This window comes from Cylas formicarius, unplaced genomic scaffold (genome assembly GCF_029955315.1).
Source record: "Cylas formicarius isolate icCylForm1 unplaced genomic scaffold, icCylForm1.1 PGA_scaffold_3__17_contigs__length_32017465, whole genome shotgun sequence".
Classification (NCBI taxonomy): Eukaryota; Metazoa; Arthropoda; class Insecta; order Coleoptera; family Brentidae; genus Cylas; species Cylas formicarius.
In genome coordinates, this window is record NW_026844326.1 from 12892916 (window position 1) to 12912543 (window position 19628).

Consider the following 19628-nt stretch of genomic DNA (forward strand, 5'->3'; position numbering starts at 1 on the left):
CTTTTATTCACCAAACTGTAGTCTATCTGGTTTCTAATTAAATGGTCTTTGTTGTCGCCGGGTGCTTTCCAGGTGTACAGTCTTCTTTTTGGAAGTTTGAATAATGTGTTGCTTACCATCAAGTCTTCTTCTACGCAGAACTGCAACATACGATCTCTCCGCTCATTTCTCTCTTCTAAACCGTATGCACCAACATAGTCTTCGTATCTGCCTTCTCCAATTTTTGCATTGTAGTCGCCCATAATAACAGTTATGTAACGTTCTTTTCTTAATTCTAGAATATCTTGGAGTTGTTCATAAAATTCTTCAATTTCTTGGTCACTTTTATCTGCTGTAGGGGCTTATACTTGTATAAGGTTCAATTTACCAATGTTCGTTTCGATCTGAATCATAATGATCCTATCGGAGTACGGTCATAAATTGATCACCGATTTCGCCATGTCCTTCGTTACCATGATTCCGAGTCTATTATAGTGGTGATTTCCATCGTTGTCCGAGTAGTGCAGTATTTCTCTGTCGCTGGCATCGTTCCCTGGATATTGAATGTTACTGAGCCCTCTCTCCAGCGACACGTTGGAAGTCTCCGAGAGGGTTTAGCCAGACGGCAGTCATTAATCACTGCATAGTCTTGGTTAGAGATCATTGTTAAAATATGAATAATATAACGTTATTTGAAATCAGCGTGACATCATTTCAAAAAGGTGATACGCCAACTATAAGTACACTTCTTCTGAATTTTACCTGTCTTGGTGACGTTTCGCCAAATAAGTTTTTTGATGATTGATTTATATAATTTAATAGTCCACACCACAGTAGTGTTATGATACAATGACACAAGGTCCATTTCCAGACTGCAAAAATGTTACGTGCCTTAAAATAAATCCAAAAAATAACCTTTTCTCCCAATTTTTGTAATTTGTCACATAACAATTTTAAATTTTAAAATAGTAATTTTGAAACATCATGAAATTTAATTTATAATCAGACGGACAATATTAGCTTCCAGCTACAATTGCCCCACAATTTATTTGTGTTTCGCTAACCAGGTTATCATCACTAGATGATACAGACACGGTAATTTTGTGGAAAACTAGTATTGTATTAATCTCTCACCATTATCTAAATATATTACATGTAATAATTTGGTCTAAATAAATCTTTGATCCAAATAAATCTGGTTTTGATTGTTCTGTGCTTAGTAGTATAATAATTAGTATATAGTATAATAATTAATTAACTAGCCTTTGAAGGACATTTATATTCCAATGAGGGATGTTTAGTGCAATAGCCAATAAAATCATGCTTCGTCAGCAGATAATCGGCTATTTAAGGTTGTCTACTTTCCCGTGGCTGAAAACATCCGTTGATGGCTACCCTTTGGTTTGCCTTATCTAACGGTTTATCCTAGGACTTTTGTTTTTTATTTGAGTGGGTCTGTTTCCTATCTAATCTGTTTGACCACCCTCTTAACGTTCCCGTTTTCAGATTCATAGCGAGTCCGCACAAGTGTGACTTCATCCGATCTTCGGTCAACATCATCGATTATATAGCAACGGCCAGTTTTTACATCGACCTGATGCTCCGCAAGTTCGCGTCGCATCTCGAAAACGCAGATATTATGGAGTTCTTCTCGATAATCCGTATAATGAGGCTGTTCAAACTCACTAGGCACTCGTCCGGACTGAAAATCCTCATTCAGACGTTCAGGGCGTCGGCAAAAGAACTCACCCTGCTCGTGTTTTTTTTGGTGCTCGGTATAGTTATCTTCGCGAGTTTGGTGTACTACGCGGAACGAATTCAAACGAACCCGGACAACGATTTCAAAAGTATACCATTGGGGTTGTGGTGGGCGCTGGTGACAATGACCACGGTAGGGTACGGGGACATGGTGCCGAAGACTTATATAGGGATGTTCGTAGGTGCGCTGTGCGCACTGGCTGGTGTGTTGACGATTGCGCTACCCGTTCCCGTAATAGTGTCCAATTTTGCCATGTATTATAGTCACACTCAGGTAAGACAAGCTCCTAGCTGAGATGAAAATGTAATTAATTTATTTTGTTTTCTAAAAAATATTAATAGTAAAAGAAGTGTCATTCGGTATACAAAAAATCGCATATTTTGTAAATTTCTAAAAGAAAATTGTTGATTGAAAAGAAAAGCTTACGATAAATATTTCTGTACAAAAGTGGAACCTAGCTCGGATCAGAACAAAAAATATAACAAAGTAGGCTAAAGGTGGAGAATGTTACTTCAGTGCAGCAGACGTTTAACTTTTAAGGTCCATAAATTTTACTAACGCTCCATCTGCAAGGCGAATAAATTCTGGAACAGAAACTTTAACAGGATTTTGGGTTGATTTTGTCGGCTTATACTGGGCGTTTGCTAAGAACATTCCCCTATTTTCCCTAGTAAATAGAATAATAAAAAAATAACATTAGTTTAGTTAGTAATCAGGTTTCCGAAAATGCCTCCTTCGATACAGGAATCAAAAAATTGTTTTTTTATTGTTTCGGAATCGAAATTTAGATCGTAAATACCTTTGATTGTACAGGGGCATCGCTCATTTCGGTCGCCCCTTTTTTTGCCCCCGAACTGTTTTTAAATAACCAAAATAATATTTTTCTAAACAAGAAAGGTTTTTTTTTTTTAATCTGGTTTTGAAGTTTTGGTAAGCTAAGGATTATTAAATTATATCGATAATCTTCGACAAGAACGAAATATCTACAAAGTCAAAACATTCTAAATTATTTTGAACTTGAAATTTGTCCGCAGTATGCAACAATCATTTTTTTCGTTTATAGCTTGTTATTTTATACCAGAGAGTAATTAAATGTAATCATGACATTTAAAGGTTAAATCGTAAAGTATATGAATGCAATGTAATGACAGCGGTGTTACTAGTAGTTAATTAGAAAAATATATGTAATAATAATTATATATGATTATAATTTTAGATGTGGACAGATTGAAATATTAATTATTGTAAGATCAAATAAATACAAACTTATCAAAGAATAATATGAAATATGAAAATGGATAAATTGTAATGAATATTATTATAATAAAGTTTAGAATCATCAAGTTCTGGGTAGTCGGTTGAGCTATATATGGAATATATGAAATTGCTTTTTTTTTAAGTAAGGCTTCGTCATTTTTTTCCCAAAAAGACGATATCTAAGACTACTTGGATTTTCTTCAGAGGTTTGTTTACCCATGACTATAGCACACATGTAATCTTTAAAAACATCAGCATTCATTTCTTTATGATAGTAAGCCACCACCGACACCCATTTTTGTTTCCATTGTGAGTAACTATTAATCTTTGACCTTTTCCCAGGGATGCTTTTATTCCACTGGACAATTCTTCCATGGAAGTTTTTCTTGCGGTTTTTAAATTTTTATCTTGCCATGTTTTACCACGGTATATCCTTCATTACCCAAGTTTCGTCCAGATAATAGATATTCCGGTTTTCTCTTTGTCTTCCTCTATTAAAAGTGATTTTCTGTTTTATGTTTTTTCTTGGCGAAAATTCATTTCCATCAAAATTTTCTGCGATTTCAGACATAATTTTGTACAAAGTAGATATATTTTTTTAAGTAAAACTACATTCGTTCAATTATGACGAAGTGCTTTGAATTACATTGGGAATAATAATTTCCTCATTTGTAGAAAGTGCAGTTTTGCTAATAAATTTCTAGCCAACAAATTCAGAAATGCTAGAAATGTTCAAAAACGAACTTTGCCTGTAACTGCCACTCTTGAAATTAATTTTAACTTCAATATCACTAAGGCACAGATATAGGGAAACCTCAGAAAAATCAACTTTCCTTCTTCTTTCTGAAATGAAAGTGCATACAGAGTCGTAGAAGCAACAACACTGCACTCTTCAAATCAGGTGTTGTTTGTTTATTGAGATATCTATTTTGCTTTTCAAGCTGAATGTTTACCTTCTTTTCTTTTAGACTCTATTTAAATTTATTCTTCCAAACATAGGCCCGGGCGAAACTACCAAAGAAACGGCGACGGGTCTTGCCAGTTGAACCAACGCGAGGTCCCAGGATACCAGGTCCTACAAATCCGGGGGCTGCCTCGGGAGTACCGATCACAGCTCCGGCGGCAGCCCAGAACCGAAGAACGAATGCGATCAAAACAAACCATCCGAAGGACAGTTTGCTTGGCGGTCCAGTTCCAAAACTTGGTGAGCAGAACTTACGAAATGTTGTAAAATCAAGCTGTAGCAATTTTTTTTTAAGATATTGTTAAATTTTTCAGTGTTTATCATTTTCTCAAACTGCAATTCTCTTAGTAATGTAAATCTTTCTTGGAAGTTTTTTCCGGTGTCGTGAGGTAGATTAAGGACGCTTTCAGCAATAAATAGGTATAGGAATTTCCGGGAAGATAATGGAAATGTCTTTTAAACAATAAAATTAAAAACCCTGTCCTTCAGGTTTATTATTTTGTCTGTAAATGTGTCTTGTTCTTTGTCTGACTGTGACGTGTTCGTTATTCTTTGTATTACATTATATTGTTGCACCATTAAAATTAAGGGACAAACTTTTCTTGTTCCGGTTCAAACCACAATACAAACGCTAACAAGTCTCTATTAAGAATCAATTTCAAATCATTTCAAAATCAGTTGACCTTAAATTAATAGCATCGTTAATTAAAGTAGCAATTTCTTTGACGTTAAAACGCAAATCGTTTTTTCACATTAACTCGTCGAAACGAATTGATAATTTCATCCCAAGAGGGTGGAAATTTATTACTTTTGCCGGGATTCCGGTCCTGAATCGCGGTGGCGTTTTGAAACGAAAATATAATTATTCACTCAGTTAACACCAGTCATCAAAAAGCAGTAATAAAATCCGCGTCCATTTTTTGACGACCATAATATTGCCATATTTACGGCTATTAAAATTTTATAACCACCAAATCGTCAGATGAATCCATCCAAATTGAATTTCCGTATAAATCAATGGAAATGGCTCATAAAATGAGACGTTTGACCTTTTACGAAAACAGTACGTGTGCAAGCCCGAGACGTATTTCAAATCGATATATATTATATAATTCGTAAATTGGGATCCAGAGACGCGCATGCAATAATAATTTGAATAATAATAATAATGATAAAAACAACAAGTACTCTTTCATTCGGTTCAATCGCTCTAATTGGTGTATAGTAGTAACAAAAATCCACATACGACACATTTGAGTACGAAATTAGGTTATAAGTAATACATTGTAAAGTTAAGTTTTGGATCGTAATGGTTCATAAGCCTCGGAGAGTGCGTTAAAAATTATTGCATTTATCACAAATATAGTTTGAGGATTTCATCATTATAAATATATTTTCATGAAAATGTTCTTTTGCAACTAATCGGGGCTATCAAATCAACACCATCTTGTTTGTAGGTAAGATTACATCTCAAGTTTTGACCTCACAAAACTGAAAAAAAGATTCTTTAGAGCAATGACAGTTTCGCATTAAATCCAAAATCCTACATTTACCACCTAAAAAGCCGAGCAACCTGTTATCACCTACTGTTATAGTTGTTGAACCGCATTTCTGAGTCAGATGTGCCAAATTGTCAGGTTTCAGGTCAAGTTTTGACCTCACAAAACTGAAAAAAGATTCTTTAGAGCAATGACAGTTTCGCATTAAATCCAAAATCCTACATTTACCACCTAAAAAGCCGAGCAACCTGTTATCACCTACTGTTATAGTTGTTGAACTGCATTTCTGAGTCAGATGTGCCAAATTGTCAGGTTTACATTTTTTAGTATAACACACATATTTATACTTAGTAATATGTGAATCTAGGACTTTCTTGGTTCAACACAACAATTCAGAGAGTCTGATTTTGAATATGTAATCTTGTAAGCTACAAACACTACAGGATGTGGATGTAGGTAATGAATACAAGAAACAGCGGATGGGGCACGTTTGATCCCTGTGGAACACCAGCGTAATTAATTTGTACACGACGTATTGCTCACTATTACATAGATATGACTTAAATACATCTTAAGAATACAATAGAAGAAGATAAATTAATAGAACAATTACAAGATCATAACAAAATGTATGATATGGATATAAATGGTTCGGTAGGAATATTTTGATATATTTATTTTTTTATTGACGCTCTTAGAAACAATTATCTTAATCCATGCCTGATGAACCACTCCTTAAATGTATAGAAACAGTTATCTTGCTATTTTGTGCGAATAATAATTTAATCTTCTGTCGAAAAACAGGATTTATTTGACAAAATTGCAGATCCAATTTTACTCTAAAAAAGATTATTCCGCAGGTTCTGATGGATAGAAACACGTTTTCCACAATAAAAATACAATCTATTTGACGTTGATGTGATTTAAATTCCTTTCGCGCTTACCTTATCGCAAAAATTCGACAATGGCGTTCGTACAACAATATCGTATTAAGTTTTTTGACGCGATACGTCCCACCGTCCCTGCATTGGCAGAAGCCTATTAATCATCTAATGAACTTACCTTTCAGATGACGAACGCAGGCACTCGAATTTGCGATCAAATGGCACAAAATCAAACACGGAGATGAATAGAACAAATGAATAGTATGAGGGGTATAGCGTTTGTTTTTTTTTTAATTCTGTAATCTAGATGTGGAATGACTAATGTTTTCAGTTGTCGTGTTGTCCCGTCGTTTCTCTTTCGAAAATGATTAATTATACCTTATTTGTTTGGGTACGTTTCGGTAACGGGTGGATGCAAACGCGATAATCAATGCAGAATAATGGCAACCAGCAAATTCATATACATTTGGAACGGAATAAAAACTGAAACTTAGTTTTGAGTGGCATGCAAGCGTGTATATCTCACTTCTTCTTCATAAGGTACCAGATAACAATTTTGACACTACTCCATTACCATAAAATCAATGTTCTTTAACTATATCCATCTTGTCTGGACCTCTTCCGCAAACAATTTTGACTTCAATAATAATTTTCATTCATTATAAAACCTCTTCATTATGAAGTGAACATTCGTAGATATTCCCAACATAAAAGGATAACCTTACATTTTAAATGCATTCAAAATTCGAGTGTTGAGTTGCGTCCGCATTTTTAAAAACATTTTGTAGACTTTTTATAAAAGTTCTGGATTCCTACTGCGTCGGTTTTTGTTGACTCGAACTAGCTAACCTTTCGCCAATCATCCTGTTGGCTTCTTCACAGGTTGACTGAAACTGTCTCGCATTTTATTCTGTACCTGCTTTTATATTGTTTGAGAGGGGCGGAGCTAAATGAGGGGCATTAACAACGTCTCGGATGACTGATTCCCATATTGGCGACAGGTAGAGACCTGAGTCGCGGTTCAGATTATTAGGTTGCTTATAGATTTCTATTGACTTTCGCAATTTTCGTTTTATGTCCGGTTTCGTGATAGTGTTCGGCAATTGCTGATGAGTTTGTTTGTCGTAGTCTTAAGGCTATTTCATGTTCTTTGAGCCTAGATGATATTTTTCGTTCGGTCTCTCCAATTACCGCACATGCATGGAATGCTATAAATTCCTGGCATCTCAAATGGAATTTTGTCCTTGACTGTTCGAATATATTGACAGATTTTCTGATATGTGTTCAGTGATGTTTTTAATATTATATCTTAACCTGTCACCAATATGGGAATCAGTCATCCGGGCCGGTGTTTATGAGAGTAAAATACGAGTCAGTTTCAGTCAAGCTCTGAAGAAGCCAACAGGATGATTGGCGAAACGTTAGTTAGTTCGAGTCAACAAAAATCGACGCAGGAGGAATTCAAAAGTTTTATAAAAAGTATGTTTGAAAAAGCATTTCTTTGAAAAATTAATAATCGTTTCCACTCCTCCGGATCTGGATTGACACCTTATCTAAGCGAACAACGCAAATATCTGAATTTCCGTATAAATCAATGGAAATGGCTCATAAAATGAGACGTTTGACCTTTTACGAAAACAGTACGTGTGCAAGCCCGAGACGTATTTCAAATCGATATATATTATATAATTCGTAAATTGGGATCCAGAGACGCGCATGCAATAATAATTTGAATAATAATAATAATGATAAAAACAACAAGTACTCTTTCATTCGGTTCAATCGCTCTAATTGGTGTATAGTAGTAACAAAAATCCACATACGACACATTTGAGTACGAAATTAGGTTATAAGTAATACATTGTAAAGTTAAGTTTTGGATCGTAATGGTTCATAAGCCTCGGAGAGTGCGTTAAAAATTATTGCATTTATCACAAATATAGTTTGAGGATTTCATCATTATAAATATATTTTCATGAAAATGTTCTTTTGCAACTAATCGGGGCTATCAAATCAACACCATCTTGTTTGTAGGTAAGATTACATCTCAAGTTTTGACCTCACAAAACTGAAAAAAAGATTCTTTAGAGCAATGACAGTTTCGCATTAAATCCAAAATCCTACATTTACCACCTAAAAAGCCGAGCAACCTGTTATCACCTACTGTTATAGTTGTTGAACCGCATTTCTGAGTCAGATGTGCCAAATTGTCAGGTTTCAGGTCAAGTTTTGACCTCACAAAACTGAAAAAAGATTCTTTAGAGCAATGACAGTTTCGCATTAAATCCAAAATCCTACATTTACCACCTAAAAAGCCGAGCAACCTGTTATCACCTACTGTTATAGTTGTTGAACTGCATTTCTGAGTCAGATGTGCCAAATTGTCAGGTTTACATTTTTTAGTATAACACACATATTTATACTTAGTAATATGTGAATCTAGGACTTTCTTGGTTCAACACAACAATTCAGAGAGTCTGATTTTGAATATGTAATCTTGTAAGCTACAAACACTACAGGATGTGGATGTAGGTAATGAATACAAGAAACAGCGGATGGGGCACGTTTGATCCCTGTGGAACACCAGCGTAATTAATTTGTACACGACGTATTGCTCACTATTACATAGATATGACTTAAATACATCTTAAGAATACAATAGAAGAAGATAAATTAATAGAACAATTACAAGATCATAACAAAATGTATGATATGGATATAAATGGTTCGGTAGGAATATTTTGATATATTTATTTTTTTATTGACGCTCTTAGAAACAATTATCTTAATCCATGCCTGATGAACCACTCCTTAAATGTATAGAAACAGTTATCTTGCTATTTTGTGCGAATAATAATTTAATCTTCTGTCGAAAAACAGGATTTATTTGACAAAATTACAGATCCAATTTTACTCTAAAAAAGATTATTCCGCAGGTTCTGATGGATAGAAACACGTTTTCCACAATAAAAATACAATCTATTTGACGTTGATGTGATTTAAATTCCTTTCGCGCTTACCTTATCGCAAAAATTCGACAATGGCGTTCGTACAACAATATCGTATTAAGTTTTTTGACGCGATACGTCCCACCGTCCCTGCATTGGCAGAAGCCTATTAATCATCTAATGAACTTACCTTTCAGATGACGAACGCAGGCACTCGAATTTGCGATCAAATGGCACAAAATCAAACACGGAGATGAATAGAACAAATGAATAGTATGAGGGGTATAGCGTTTGTTTTTTTTTTAATTCTGTAATCTAGATGTGGAATGACTAATGTTTTCAGTTGTCGTGTTGTCCCGTCGTTTCTCTTTCGAAAATGATTAATTATACCTTATTTGTTTGGGTACGTTTCGGTAACGGGTGGATGCAAACGCGATAATCAATGCAGAATAATGGCAACCAGCAAATTCATATACATTTGGAACGGAATAAAAACTGAAACTTAGTTTTGAGTGGCATGCAAGCGTGTATATCTCACTTCTTCTTCATAAGGTACCAGATAACAATTTTGACACTACTCCATTACCATAAAATCAATGTTCTTTAACTATATCCATCTTGTCTGGACCTCTTCCGCAAACAATTTTGACTTCAATAATAATTTTCATTCATTATAAAACCTCTTCATTATGAAGTGAACATTCGTAGATATTCCCAACATAAAAGGATAACCTTACATTTTAAATGCATTCAAAATTCGAGTGTTGAGTTGCGTCCGCATTTTTAAAAACATTTTGTAGACTTTTTATAAAAGTTCTGGATTCCTACTGCGTCGGTTTTTGTTGACTCGAACTAGCTAACCTTTCGCCAATCATCCTGTTGGCTTCTTCACAGGTTGACTGAAACTGTCTCGCATTTTATTCTGTACCTGCTTTTATATTGTTTGAGAGGGGCGGAGCTAAATGAGGGGCATTAACAACGTCTCGGATGACTGATTCCCATATTGGCGACAGGTAGAGACCTGAGTCGCGGTTCAGATTATTAGGTTGCTTATAGATTTCTATTGACTTTCGCAATTTTCGTTTTATGTCCGGTTTCGTGATAGTGTTCGGCAATTGCTGATGAGTTTGTTTGTCGTAGTCTTAAGGCTATTTCATGTTCTTTGAGCCTAGATGATATTTTTCGTTCGGTCTCTCCAATTACCGCACATGCATGGAATGCTATAAATTCCTGGCATCTCAAATGGAATTTTGTCCTTGACTGTTCGAATATATTGACAGATTTTCTGATATGTGTTCAGTGATGTTTTTAATATTATATCTTAACCTGTCACCAATATGGGAATCAGTCATCCGGGCCGGTGTTTATGAGAGTAAAATACGAGTCAGTTTCAGTCAAGCTCTGAAGAAGCCAACAGGATGATTGGCGAAACGTTAGTTAGTTCGAGTCAACAAAAATCGACGCAGGAGGAATTCAAAAGTTTTATAAAAAGTATGTTTGAAAAAGCATTTCTTTGAAAAATTAATAATCGTTTCCACTCCTCCGGATCTGGATTGACACCTTATCTAAGCGAACAACGCAAATATCTGAGTTTTTGAGATTTTTAATAAAGCTGGCTCATGTATCTTATGTCTAAATTCTGCTTGTTGTCTTAGTTAACCGGCTCTATATCCAAAAATTATTCTAACAGTGTCTCATAATTTTAAAGTTTAGACATTTTCCATGAACTCCGTTCCAATTTACTTTGTAAGCAATATACCACGCATACCATACATATTTAACTCTGAAAATTTGAGAAATCTGTCATACCAAAGAGTACTTAATTATTAGGTTAAATTCAATGTTAGACCAATATCTCAGGATCTTGAAAATATTGTTGTAAATCCATAAAATTTTCAGTTACACCGTTCTAAAACAGAATGGACAATATGATTCAAATAAAAAGATATTTATTTTGCATTAAAATACATACTACCTACAACTGCCTGCTGTCTCAAGTATTACACTTCATTTTCATTAAATTCTCAACTGTTTTTAACGCCACTGGAATATAAAATAAACTTTACCAGCTCCCTGATATCGCAAATGTTACTTTTAATTTGCATGAAGTGTTTGACTATTTCGAAGTGGAATTTAAAATAAACATGAGGTTATTTCGGCATGTCTCTTTTATTCCACTTTAATATTTTAACTTAACTTAATTTGTATAAAAACAGGTATATTTATTGTATGAATTAAAGAAAAACAAAATGCCCCTATTGGCTCACTTTAAGACCAGAACTTAACCTAAATTAAGTTGCTAAATAGAGTTCTAAATGAGTACTTACGATTTGCTCAAGTGCATCCAACCTTCTGCACAGTACGTTCTTTATGCAGCAATAAAAATGTTGATTACAGCTCTGTATACACAACGAGTTACCGGATGTACCCACAAAGTTTCCTCACATTCGCATGATGTCTTGTGTTTATATCTGACGTTTTCTTTCCATTGTTTGAAAGGGTCAGGGTAGCACGTCCCCTAATTTCGGTGCTAGAGAATAGTACTATATAATGATTACTTATAGTTTACGTTTTTAGTGTATTTTCCCCTCTTTTTAACTCTCTTCAACTATGTCGTTAGAGTGGTTAATTGTTCGTGGGACTCTGCGAGGTTTACAAGGTTGTGTTTGTACTGCATGATAATTTGATTTGAAATTGTGTAGTTGAGTTAAAGGCATTGGATTATCGCACCAACGATTAGAGCTGAGTCAAATAATTATGTTGTCGAAATTCAAGAAGGGCATAATACTTGCTTTATTGGATTTTAAAATAATAGGTTAAGTTTATAAAGATTTTTTTTCTATAATTTTCTCGGAACACTAAGTAAATGGTGTATCATTTGCTGAGGTGTATTATTATTTGAGAAAAAACTTGGAAAAGAGGAACAACAGTTTTCGGGCGGTTGACAATGGAAACATAATATAGGACTTGCACATGCTATCCGTGGTTGTAAATAAACTCCTAGTAGAAGATCATTTCTTTGATTTAACTTCTTGAAAAAAAATCTAGAAGCAATTTTTGCTGTTTAGTATAAATACTAATACTAATATATAACTAATTTTTATTAATAAATAAATTTCTGATTGTAATTTATTTAATTTCATATACTGGTATGTGCTATTTATAAGAGCAAATAGCTGTTAACATCACTTTATTAATTTGTATTCGAAATTCCTCCACTTTTTGGAATACGTTTCAAAAATTGCCAATTATCTAAACTAAAATTATTCAAACATACGAATTGCGAATCGAAGTCAAGATATTTCGCTTGTACCTATGATTTGATATAAACGAACTTATCAATGTTTTCAGGATTGATAGGGGTGACTTCATCCCTAAACCCAAACGGGGTTGGTCTCGAATCAAATCAAGCGTTTTTGATGGCCAAGCCAAAATTTGACAGCAGCCCGTCTCCGACTCAACCGACCCAAGTCAAACTGTCACCGGACTCGGGACAGTGCTACACTACGCTGAAGGCACCAAACTGAACAAATTTCGAGACCAATTGCTGGATGTGTAATTTAGGCTGTCTACACAATATCGGTCTTCGATTGTTAAACTTGAAAATGTTTACTAACATACCTTTATTTTAAAGGATATTTAAAAATTACTCTCTTTTTTAAGTTATTGCTCGAAAGGTGTAAATTGCAAAATTAGTCACGAATTATAAGGGATGTAGTTTCAAGGAAACGTTGCTCTTCTCTGATCATACCAAATCTCTCCTTGAGTTATTGTTTCTATCATTGCTATCTCAATATTAATTAGAGTAGCACGATATTTGACATCAGTCCGAACAATTTTCTTAAAAATTTCAGTGCATTGATAGTTCTAAAAACTTAGCATCGACATTTATCAATTTGAGTGATTTTTTTTGAACTCTAATCACAGGCGATGTTTGATATAAACAAGTTCACAAATACTCATATGAATTTTTAATAATGTATTGCACTCTTGTATTCTTTTTGATATTCATATGTCTGCCTGCCTGAAGAATTTATCAACGTTTGTTGACAGTTATAACTCTATCATCAATATAACGCAACTGGTAATATCCAACATTTGTGGACCTTAAACTGATTTGGTTGTTTATTTGTACTTAACTGAGAGCTATATAAGTTCCATTTTTCTTCGCTCGTTATGGAAAATTATGTAAGAGCAATAAATACACCTAGGTTAATCTTGTTCCAATCTATAAATCTGCTGGAATTTCCCCGTCACTTACATGAAAGAAATGTTGTTATTTGTAGAATATAATTTTGGTTTAAAAATGATTTAAATCTTATCAAATGGAAACCAACCAAGAGTTCATGACTATTAAACCCGATAACTCAAACACTTGGGACCATATACCTGTACGAAACACGAACTAATTTCCTAGTTTAACAATCTATGACCTGTGAATGCAAGCGGATTAAACGAATCGCCATATCTAAAGTGCTTCGCACATTTTGCTGGAGCACTAACACTGACCAAGTTGACCAAAGATGTTAAAATCACAGGGTAGCTATAAGTGCAATCCGAGGTTGAATCCAAATGAAGATATAAATAAATAAGATATAATTCAGATTTTTCCAAGTTGCAACTGAGGAGTGAAGTGGTAAATGTTTTAGTTCTTCGTAGATCTGAAATAGTTGTTAGAGCTTTCTGTACAGAAAATTGTTAAGGTTTAACCGGTAATATATTTTGTATCGTTTTTGTTACGGCTGTTATTACAGACAACTGTTATGAAACCAGTTTGTTAACTCTGGTATTTAGGTTAAGCTCATCAGAATGTAGACCCTATGCAAAACGGATCAGTATCGATATTATTAGAATCATGCAAATCTATTCGGAAGCGGCTTGTATACAAATTATTGTAAATACGCCCTTAGGCAATCGGTGTTACAAACATTTCGCTTATCACTCAAATGTAAATATATTATAAAATATTTATATTTATTGTCGCTAAATTTTCTTCCATAAGTTTTGTATTATTATCTTACGCATACACTAGAGAATATTTGAATCTGTTGATTCAGCAAATTTATGAACCAACTTTTATAAAATAAAAAGTTATTAGAAGTTTGAATTATTGTAAGTAAAAAGCATTGAATAAAAACGGAAATGCTTCGCAATAATAAACCCACTTTCAAATGTTATTTAAATTCATTCAACATTCAAATCGCTCAACCTAAGAAATTCAGTGTGTTTTTAAAGCAATAAAGTTTAATAATTTTTCCAGTATTTATTCATATGTAATAATGTTTACACATTTATATATTTTTGGAATATTAACGGTCAATGTTAAAGAGAATACAGATTTTTAAGATTATATCGTAATTTCAGAATCATGCATAACATATCCATTTTCATATTTCAATTGTGACTAAAATTAAAATTGCAATGGCAATGACTTTTCAGTTTTCTACAGTATCCAATTTTGAAATTTACGAGCAAAAATGAATCCCGACTATAGTTTTTAAAGACTACCCATTTTGAGGTTGCAAAAATGTAGGTTGTCAAGTGTGGGACATTTCGAAACAAAGTAAAATTTAAATGTATTCAGCATGGATTTTTGGGAACAGTTTGTACGATTGAGCGATGTTAACTAAAGGTTTGAGTTATGAGCATATAGGAAATAAAATTGCCTTTTATAAGCAGGTTTGGACCAACGTCTTGTACTGTATCGTTACCAATGCCATAAGCATGTGATATTATTTGAAAGTTTTCTAAAAACTAAGGACTCGTAATTAGTGTTAGAAAAACTTCGAATGCTTGACAGTCGAAATAAATTAAAGTTGCGAACGGATTTTGCGATTCTGTATATTTGATAAGCGACATATCTTGGAAACATATTTATTAAACTTAAATAATTGATGAATTCGATTCGTTTTTAGTGCAAGCTTTAAAGTAATCTTCTTATGATAGAGGAAAATCCAGATTGTGTATTGTAATTGTTTACGTAAAATTTCCTCTTTAATATAAAAATAAGTAATAAGATATTTTTATGTATACCGTTCTCCTGTTGATATTAGAGTTTTCTTAAAGATTACTGAAATACAGTATATAACCGATTTGCGTTGTTTTTGTTCCACCAAAAAAATAAAACCAGTTAATTAAGACGTGTTTATCTATACCTAGTACATCGGCAATTGAATATTTGTACATATTTTGGTTTAGCTTAACCAATAATAACATATTGCACAAAGACTCAATTTAACTTAAAACCTATTTTATATATCGTACTAGAAATAAGCCAACCAACGAGGTCAATATTATTTAAAACTTTTGATTTCTTTTGTTTGCCTTCTTGGAAATTTCTATTGTGGACGTTGCAAGTGGTCAAAGGTGCAGTAGCCCATTAGCCCACTTCAACAATTTGTGAGATTATTACTTATTTGTGAAAAAGCATCGTAACGATACCCAAAATTACAAAGTTAAAACCGAACCATCAGATTTCTTAAAGCGTGCTTACTTAATGGTATTTTCAACCGTTCTGTCTTTGGTTGATTTTTATACTCAAGACTTAACTAATTAAAGTTAGATTAATAACTCAAACTAACAATGCCATCAATATTTATCAATAGTGAAAATAACACGGCATAAACTTAAACAAGCAGGCCATGGCTTGGATAAAATCGCCGTAGAATTATTTCTCCGATATTTGCTTTGTCAATTACTTTTGTAACAATTACTTACTTGTAACAGAAGTTAATTTCTCAAGGCAGTATTCTCCAGACAACGGCAAAACAATTGCTTTTAATTACGATCAATTGGTCTCAATTACTCTATTCGAAATACTAGATAATATTTTGAAGAATAACTTTCAATTAGACATCGTCGCTGAAGCATTCTAAATAACATTCGTTGAACGGAAACCTATAAAACTGAATAACTAACCAAATAAATTATAAACGCCGAACTGAGCTAGTTGCACAATTCTATATACACAAGCATTGTTGTTTCTAATATAATCCGGAAGGTAAGTCCGTAACTTTTTCGCCCGATTTTCCGCTTATAGCTAAATAGTCTTTATTTCTCAAGAAACTATCGCAACGCAGTTGTCCGGAGTACAATCCTGCATTCGCGTGTCCCCTCTTTACCAGAAAACTCGTGCTAGTCACCCGCCTTTCTTGCACTCTTGGAAAATAGTGCGACGAGTTGTTACTCTCCCCCAGTGGAAGGGGGAGAAATATTTTTTTATCTTCCGAATATGAACTAAACCTCGATCTGCTTCCTCTCTTGACGTAAATATTCGAGGAAGTTTTTTGAGACGTATCTGTGACGTCACTTTTCGTTCGTAACTGATGCAAGGCGTCGCACTTCTGATCAGTGACCACGATATCTACCATTGTATTTAGACCAACGTCGATCCTGTCCAAACTTTTACATTGGAACCGCTGATCTGCTTTTTCCGCGGTGTCTTTCAGTACTTCTTTTCGCGTTCCGATATTTATAGAGGTGCTGTAATAATGGGAATTGCTGGGGCAAATTTCTAACTGTTTCAACGACTCGGCCCTCCTCATACTCGACCTGACATTGCCCTCTTTTTTATGCCTCCTGCAGTGTTGTTTGGATTTCGAGTTAACCATGTTGCAAGTTCCCTGAGGTTTTGCCTTCGCCACCTGACATTTAGAAGCACTTAGCAAGGAATCGGATCCTTCTTCGCTGGTGTACGGAGTGTCGTTTTCAAAAAATAATTGCTTGGGACAGTAATAGTAATCCTCTGACGGTACGAAAAGATGAACGAGACTTTTCGCCTTTCTGGGCGGTTGCGGGTGCAAATTCTGAGGTATGATCTCAGTGTCGCTGGAAAGCGTGTAATCGTCCGCGTCATAATGGCTATGCAACTTGCTTGCGACTTGAGCCTCTTCAATTATCTGATTGTTTTTGTTGATTTGGGCTTGCATCTTCGCATACTCCTCCGTTTCCGCGTCGTTTATTATATTCCTGAGTTCCTCTATGACTTCATCAATGGTCGTTTCTTCTTCATCGTCCTGCTTATGATCCATAGCGTTTTTGTTTGATGCCGGAATCTTAAAAGCTTCATAAACGGAATCCCTTTGAATATCGTCGTCGGGACTGAGACTTCTTTCTGACGAGGAGATTCCTTCATCCTCGTTTGGTGTGCAGATCCCTAAAAAATTGGCGACTTAAGTGTTATTTTCAAAATCGTGTCTCAATAGATACCTTCACGCTTAACGTAGGCGGTGCTCTTGGATACTTGGTCGGATTTCAATGAATGAATCTCTGTCTGCAATTCTCCGCAACGTTCCTTTAAACATTTTTCTAACGATACCAGAATGCCTTTTTCTTCTTGCAAGATCTGCAAAAATTCCATTACCATGGATGATAAAAAACTAAACTAACTCGATCGCAAAGTTGAAATCACAATCAAAACGCTTCAATCAGCAGCAAAATGCAAAAATAGATTTGTTCTAGTAATACAGAAAAAGAAGACATCATTGTATGGACGTTGATCAGGTGTTGCTTCAGTAAACTAAATCAGTAGTAAACTGTTCAATTAACAGCAACTGGAGAGGCGAGCTTGGACTGGCCACAGGGGTGTGTTATGGAGCGTACCCACTTGCTAGAAATGGTACTGAACCATAGTATTGTGGAGCTGCCATCAAACATAACGTCTAATACAGCTACCTTGAATCTGCCCTATGAAGTAAGCTTGCCAGCAGGAAAGAGTTGGTCAGGACAAGACTGACATACTGGAGAAAACATATGGTTCTAAAACCAATGAAGGTGTTGGGATCGATATCTACGGGGAACATTTAAAGATGGAATGTATGCCATTGAACTATGTCCAAGAATGCTTATGGAAAGGAGATCCTCAAATAAGATAACCACACTACACTGTAGAGAAACGAAATAACAAATCTACTAGCATAGAAAGCAACGAAAATGTCACCTATACTTCCACAGCCAATCAACAAGAGAAGTAATCTGCATCTGAATGGGAAAAGAAAGCTTGCCTAAGCTGGATGAGCGCAGGATAAGCGCGGGGGATGAAGATCTAAGCTTTCCAGTGTTGGAAAGTGAGAAAAGATGCGGAAAAGATAAAGCGATGAAAATAATTAGAAAGAACAGGGAATTATTTAAACTTATGGTTCAAAATACAAAATCTTCACATAATAACAATGCTGAGATTTTCCTCTTATTCATATAAATCGAAAGAAAATAGCAGCAATAAGAAAATAATTAAGGGGAAAGTCGGTTAACTTCAAAAATGTAGAGATCTGAATACAGATACACTGATCTGATACTTGATTTTCATTGAGCAATCTACCAAAAAGCCTAACATTGAATGAGTAACAAAATAAAACAAACTACTCACCTTAACTTTCCTTTCCATTAAAGTTATACGTTCTTTGAAACATTCGTTTTCTTTTGTCAACTTGTCCAAGTTAGTTGTAATTGAATCAATATCGATATTGGTCTTCTCCCAGTAATATATCTCCGCCCACACCTGCTCGCTTCCAGTACAATTTTCCATATTCTATTAAAACGTAATATAAGCAGATCTATGAAATAACGAAAAAAGAGCGAGACCTACTTTCTTAATTACTCCCATATCCAGCCCAGCTTGGTCGAGCTCCGCCTGTATGTACAGCCTTTTCTGCTTCGACAGTGCAGTATCCAAAAACGTATTTAGAAACTTCAACCCCGTAGCTATTAATTCCTTATGGCCACCGGCCGACGTCAACATGCCGACCAGAAAACGGAACCTCACGGGTTCACCAAATCGTAGCCTTAAGGTGGACATGGCCTCCGATACAGCAGTGTGACCACCTATTGATGGATCACACGCCTTGATAAGAAGCTGAAATCGGTAGCCATTAATAATATTCAAAAATTATTTTGCAACTAGTTAGATTTGCTTTAATTTTCATTTTACTAAATAAGATTCGAAAATTAAAACGGAATGAAAATATTATTATTTATTTATTGCCAATTTAGGTAGGTTAGTTTTGGCTAGCACAGCGTACCAAAAAAAGGTTAAGATAGTTTAACAAAAAATTCATAACAAAAATCAACCTCCAACCATTAGTCCACTTATACCATACCTGAATGCGTAAAAAAACTATAACAAATTAAGATTGGGTAAGAACATTTTAAAGTGTGTTTTAAAACAATTTTTTTTATCAATATATCAATCTCTAGGAAATGATTATGGGAATTAAACATATTTTATTCAAATTGGATTAATTGGAGATTCCTGCCCTTGGTTAGTTCGGTTCGTATTCGCAGTTTTTGATAAAAAAATAGATGAGTTAACCCGGCAGTCTATAGTCCTGTACGGTATTAACA

The 19628-nt window shown here is 34.6% G+C and overlaps 2 protein-coding genes across 4 annotated transcripts in view; one reads left to right on the forward strand and one right to left on the reverse strand.

The window, feature by feature from the left end:
- LOC132698968 (potassium voltage-gated channel protein Shaw-like) overlaps positions 1-15369 on the forward strand; it is a 151542-nt gene extending 136173 nt beyond the window's left edge. For 2 of the 3 annotated variants that reach the window (XM_060665318.1, XM_060665317.1), the window contains 3 exons: positions 1486-2011; positions 3995-4199; positions 12642-15369. In XM_060665318.1, coding sequence (XP_060521301.1) covers positions 1486-2011; positions 3995-4199; positions 12642-12817 — 907 coding nt within the window. In that variant the 3' untranslated portion in view covers positions 12818-15369. Of the gene's footprint in view, positions 1-1485; positions 2012-3994; positions 4200-6527; positions 7064-12641 lie in introns of those variants that run through there. The other variant, XM_060665319.1, reaches the window with a different exon arrangement.
- A 175-nt stretch (positions 15370-15544) lies between these two features.
- The window catches only part of LOC132698967 (uncharacterized), a 65124-nt gene continuing 61040 nt past the window's right edge, over positions 15545-19628 (reverse strand). The window contains exons 6-9 of the mRNA XM_060665316.1: positions 18874-19140; positions 18655-18816; positions 17499-17634; positions 15545-17445 (exon numbers count right to left, since the gene is read on the reverse strand). Coding sequence (XP_060521299.1) covers positions 16274-17445; positions 17499-17634; positions 18655-18816; positions 18874-19140 — 1737 coding nt within the window. The 3' untranslated portion in view covers positions 15545-16273. The remainder of the gene's footprint in view (positions 17446-17498; positions 17635-18654; positions 18817-18873; positions 19141-19628) is intronic.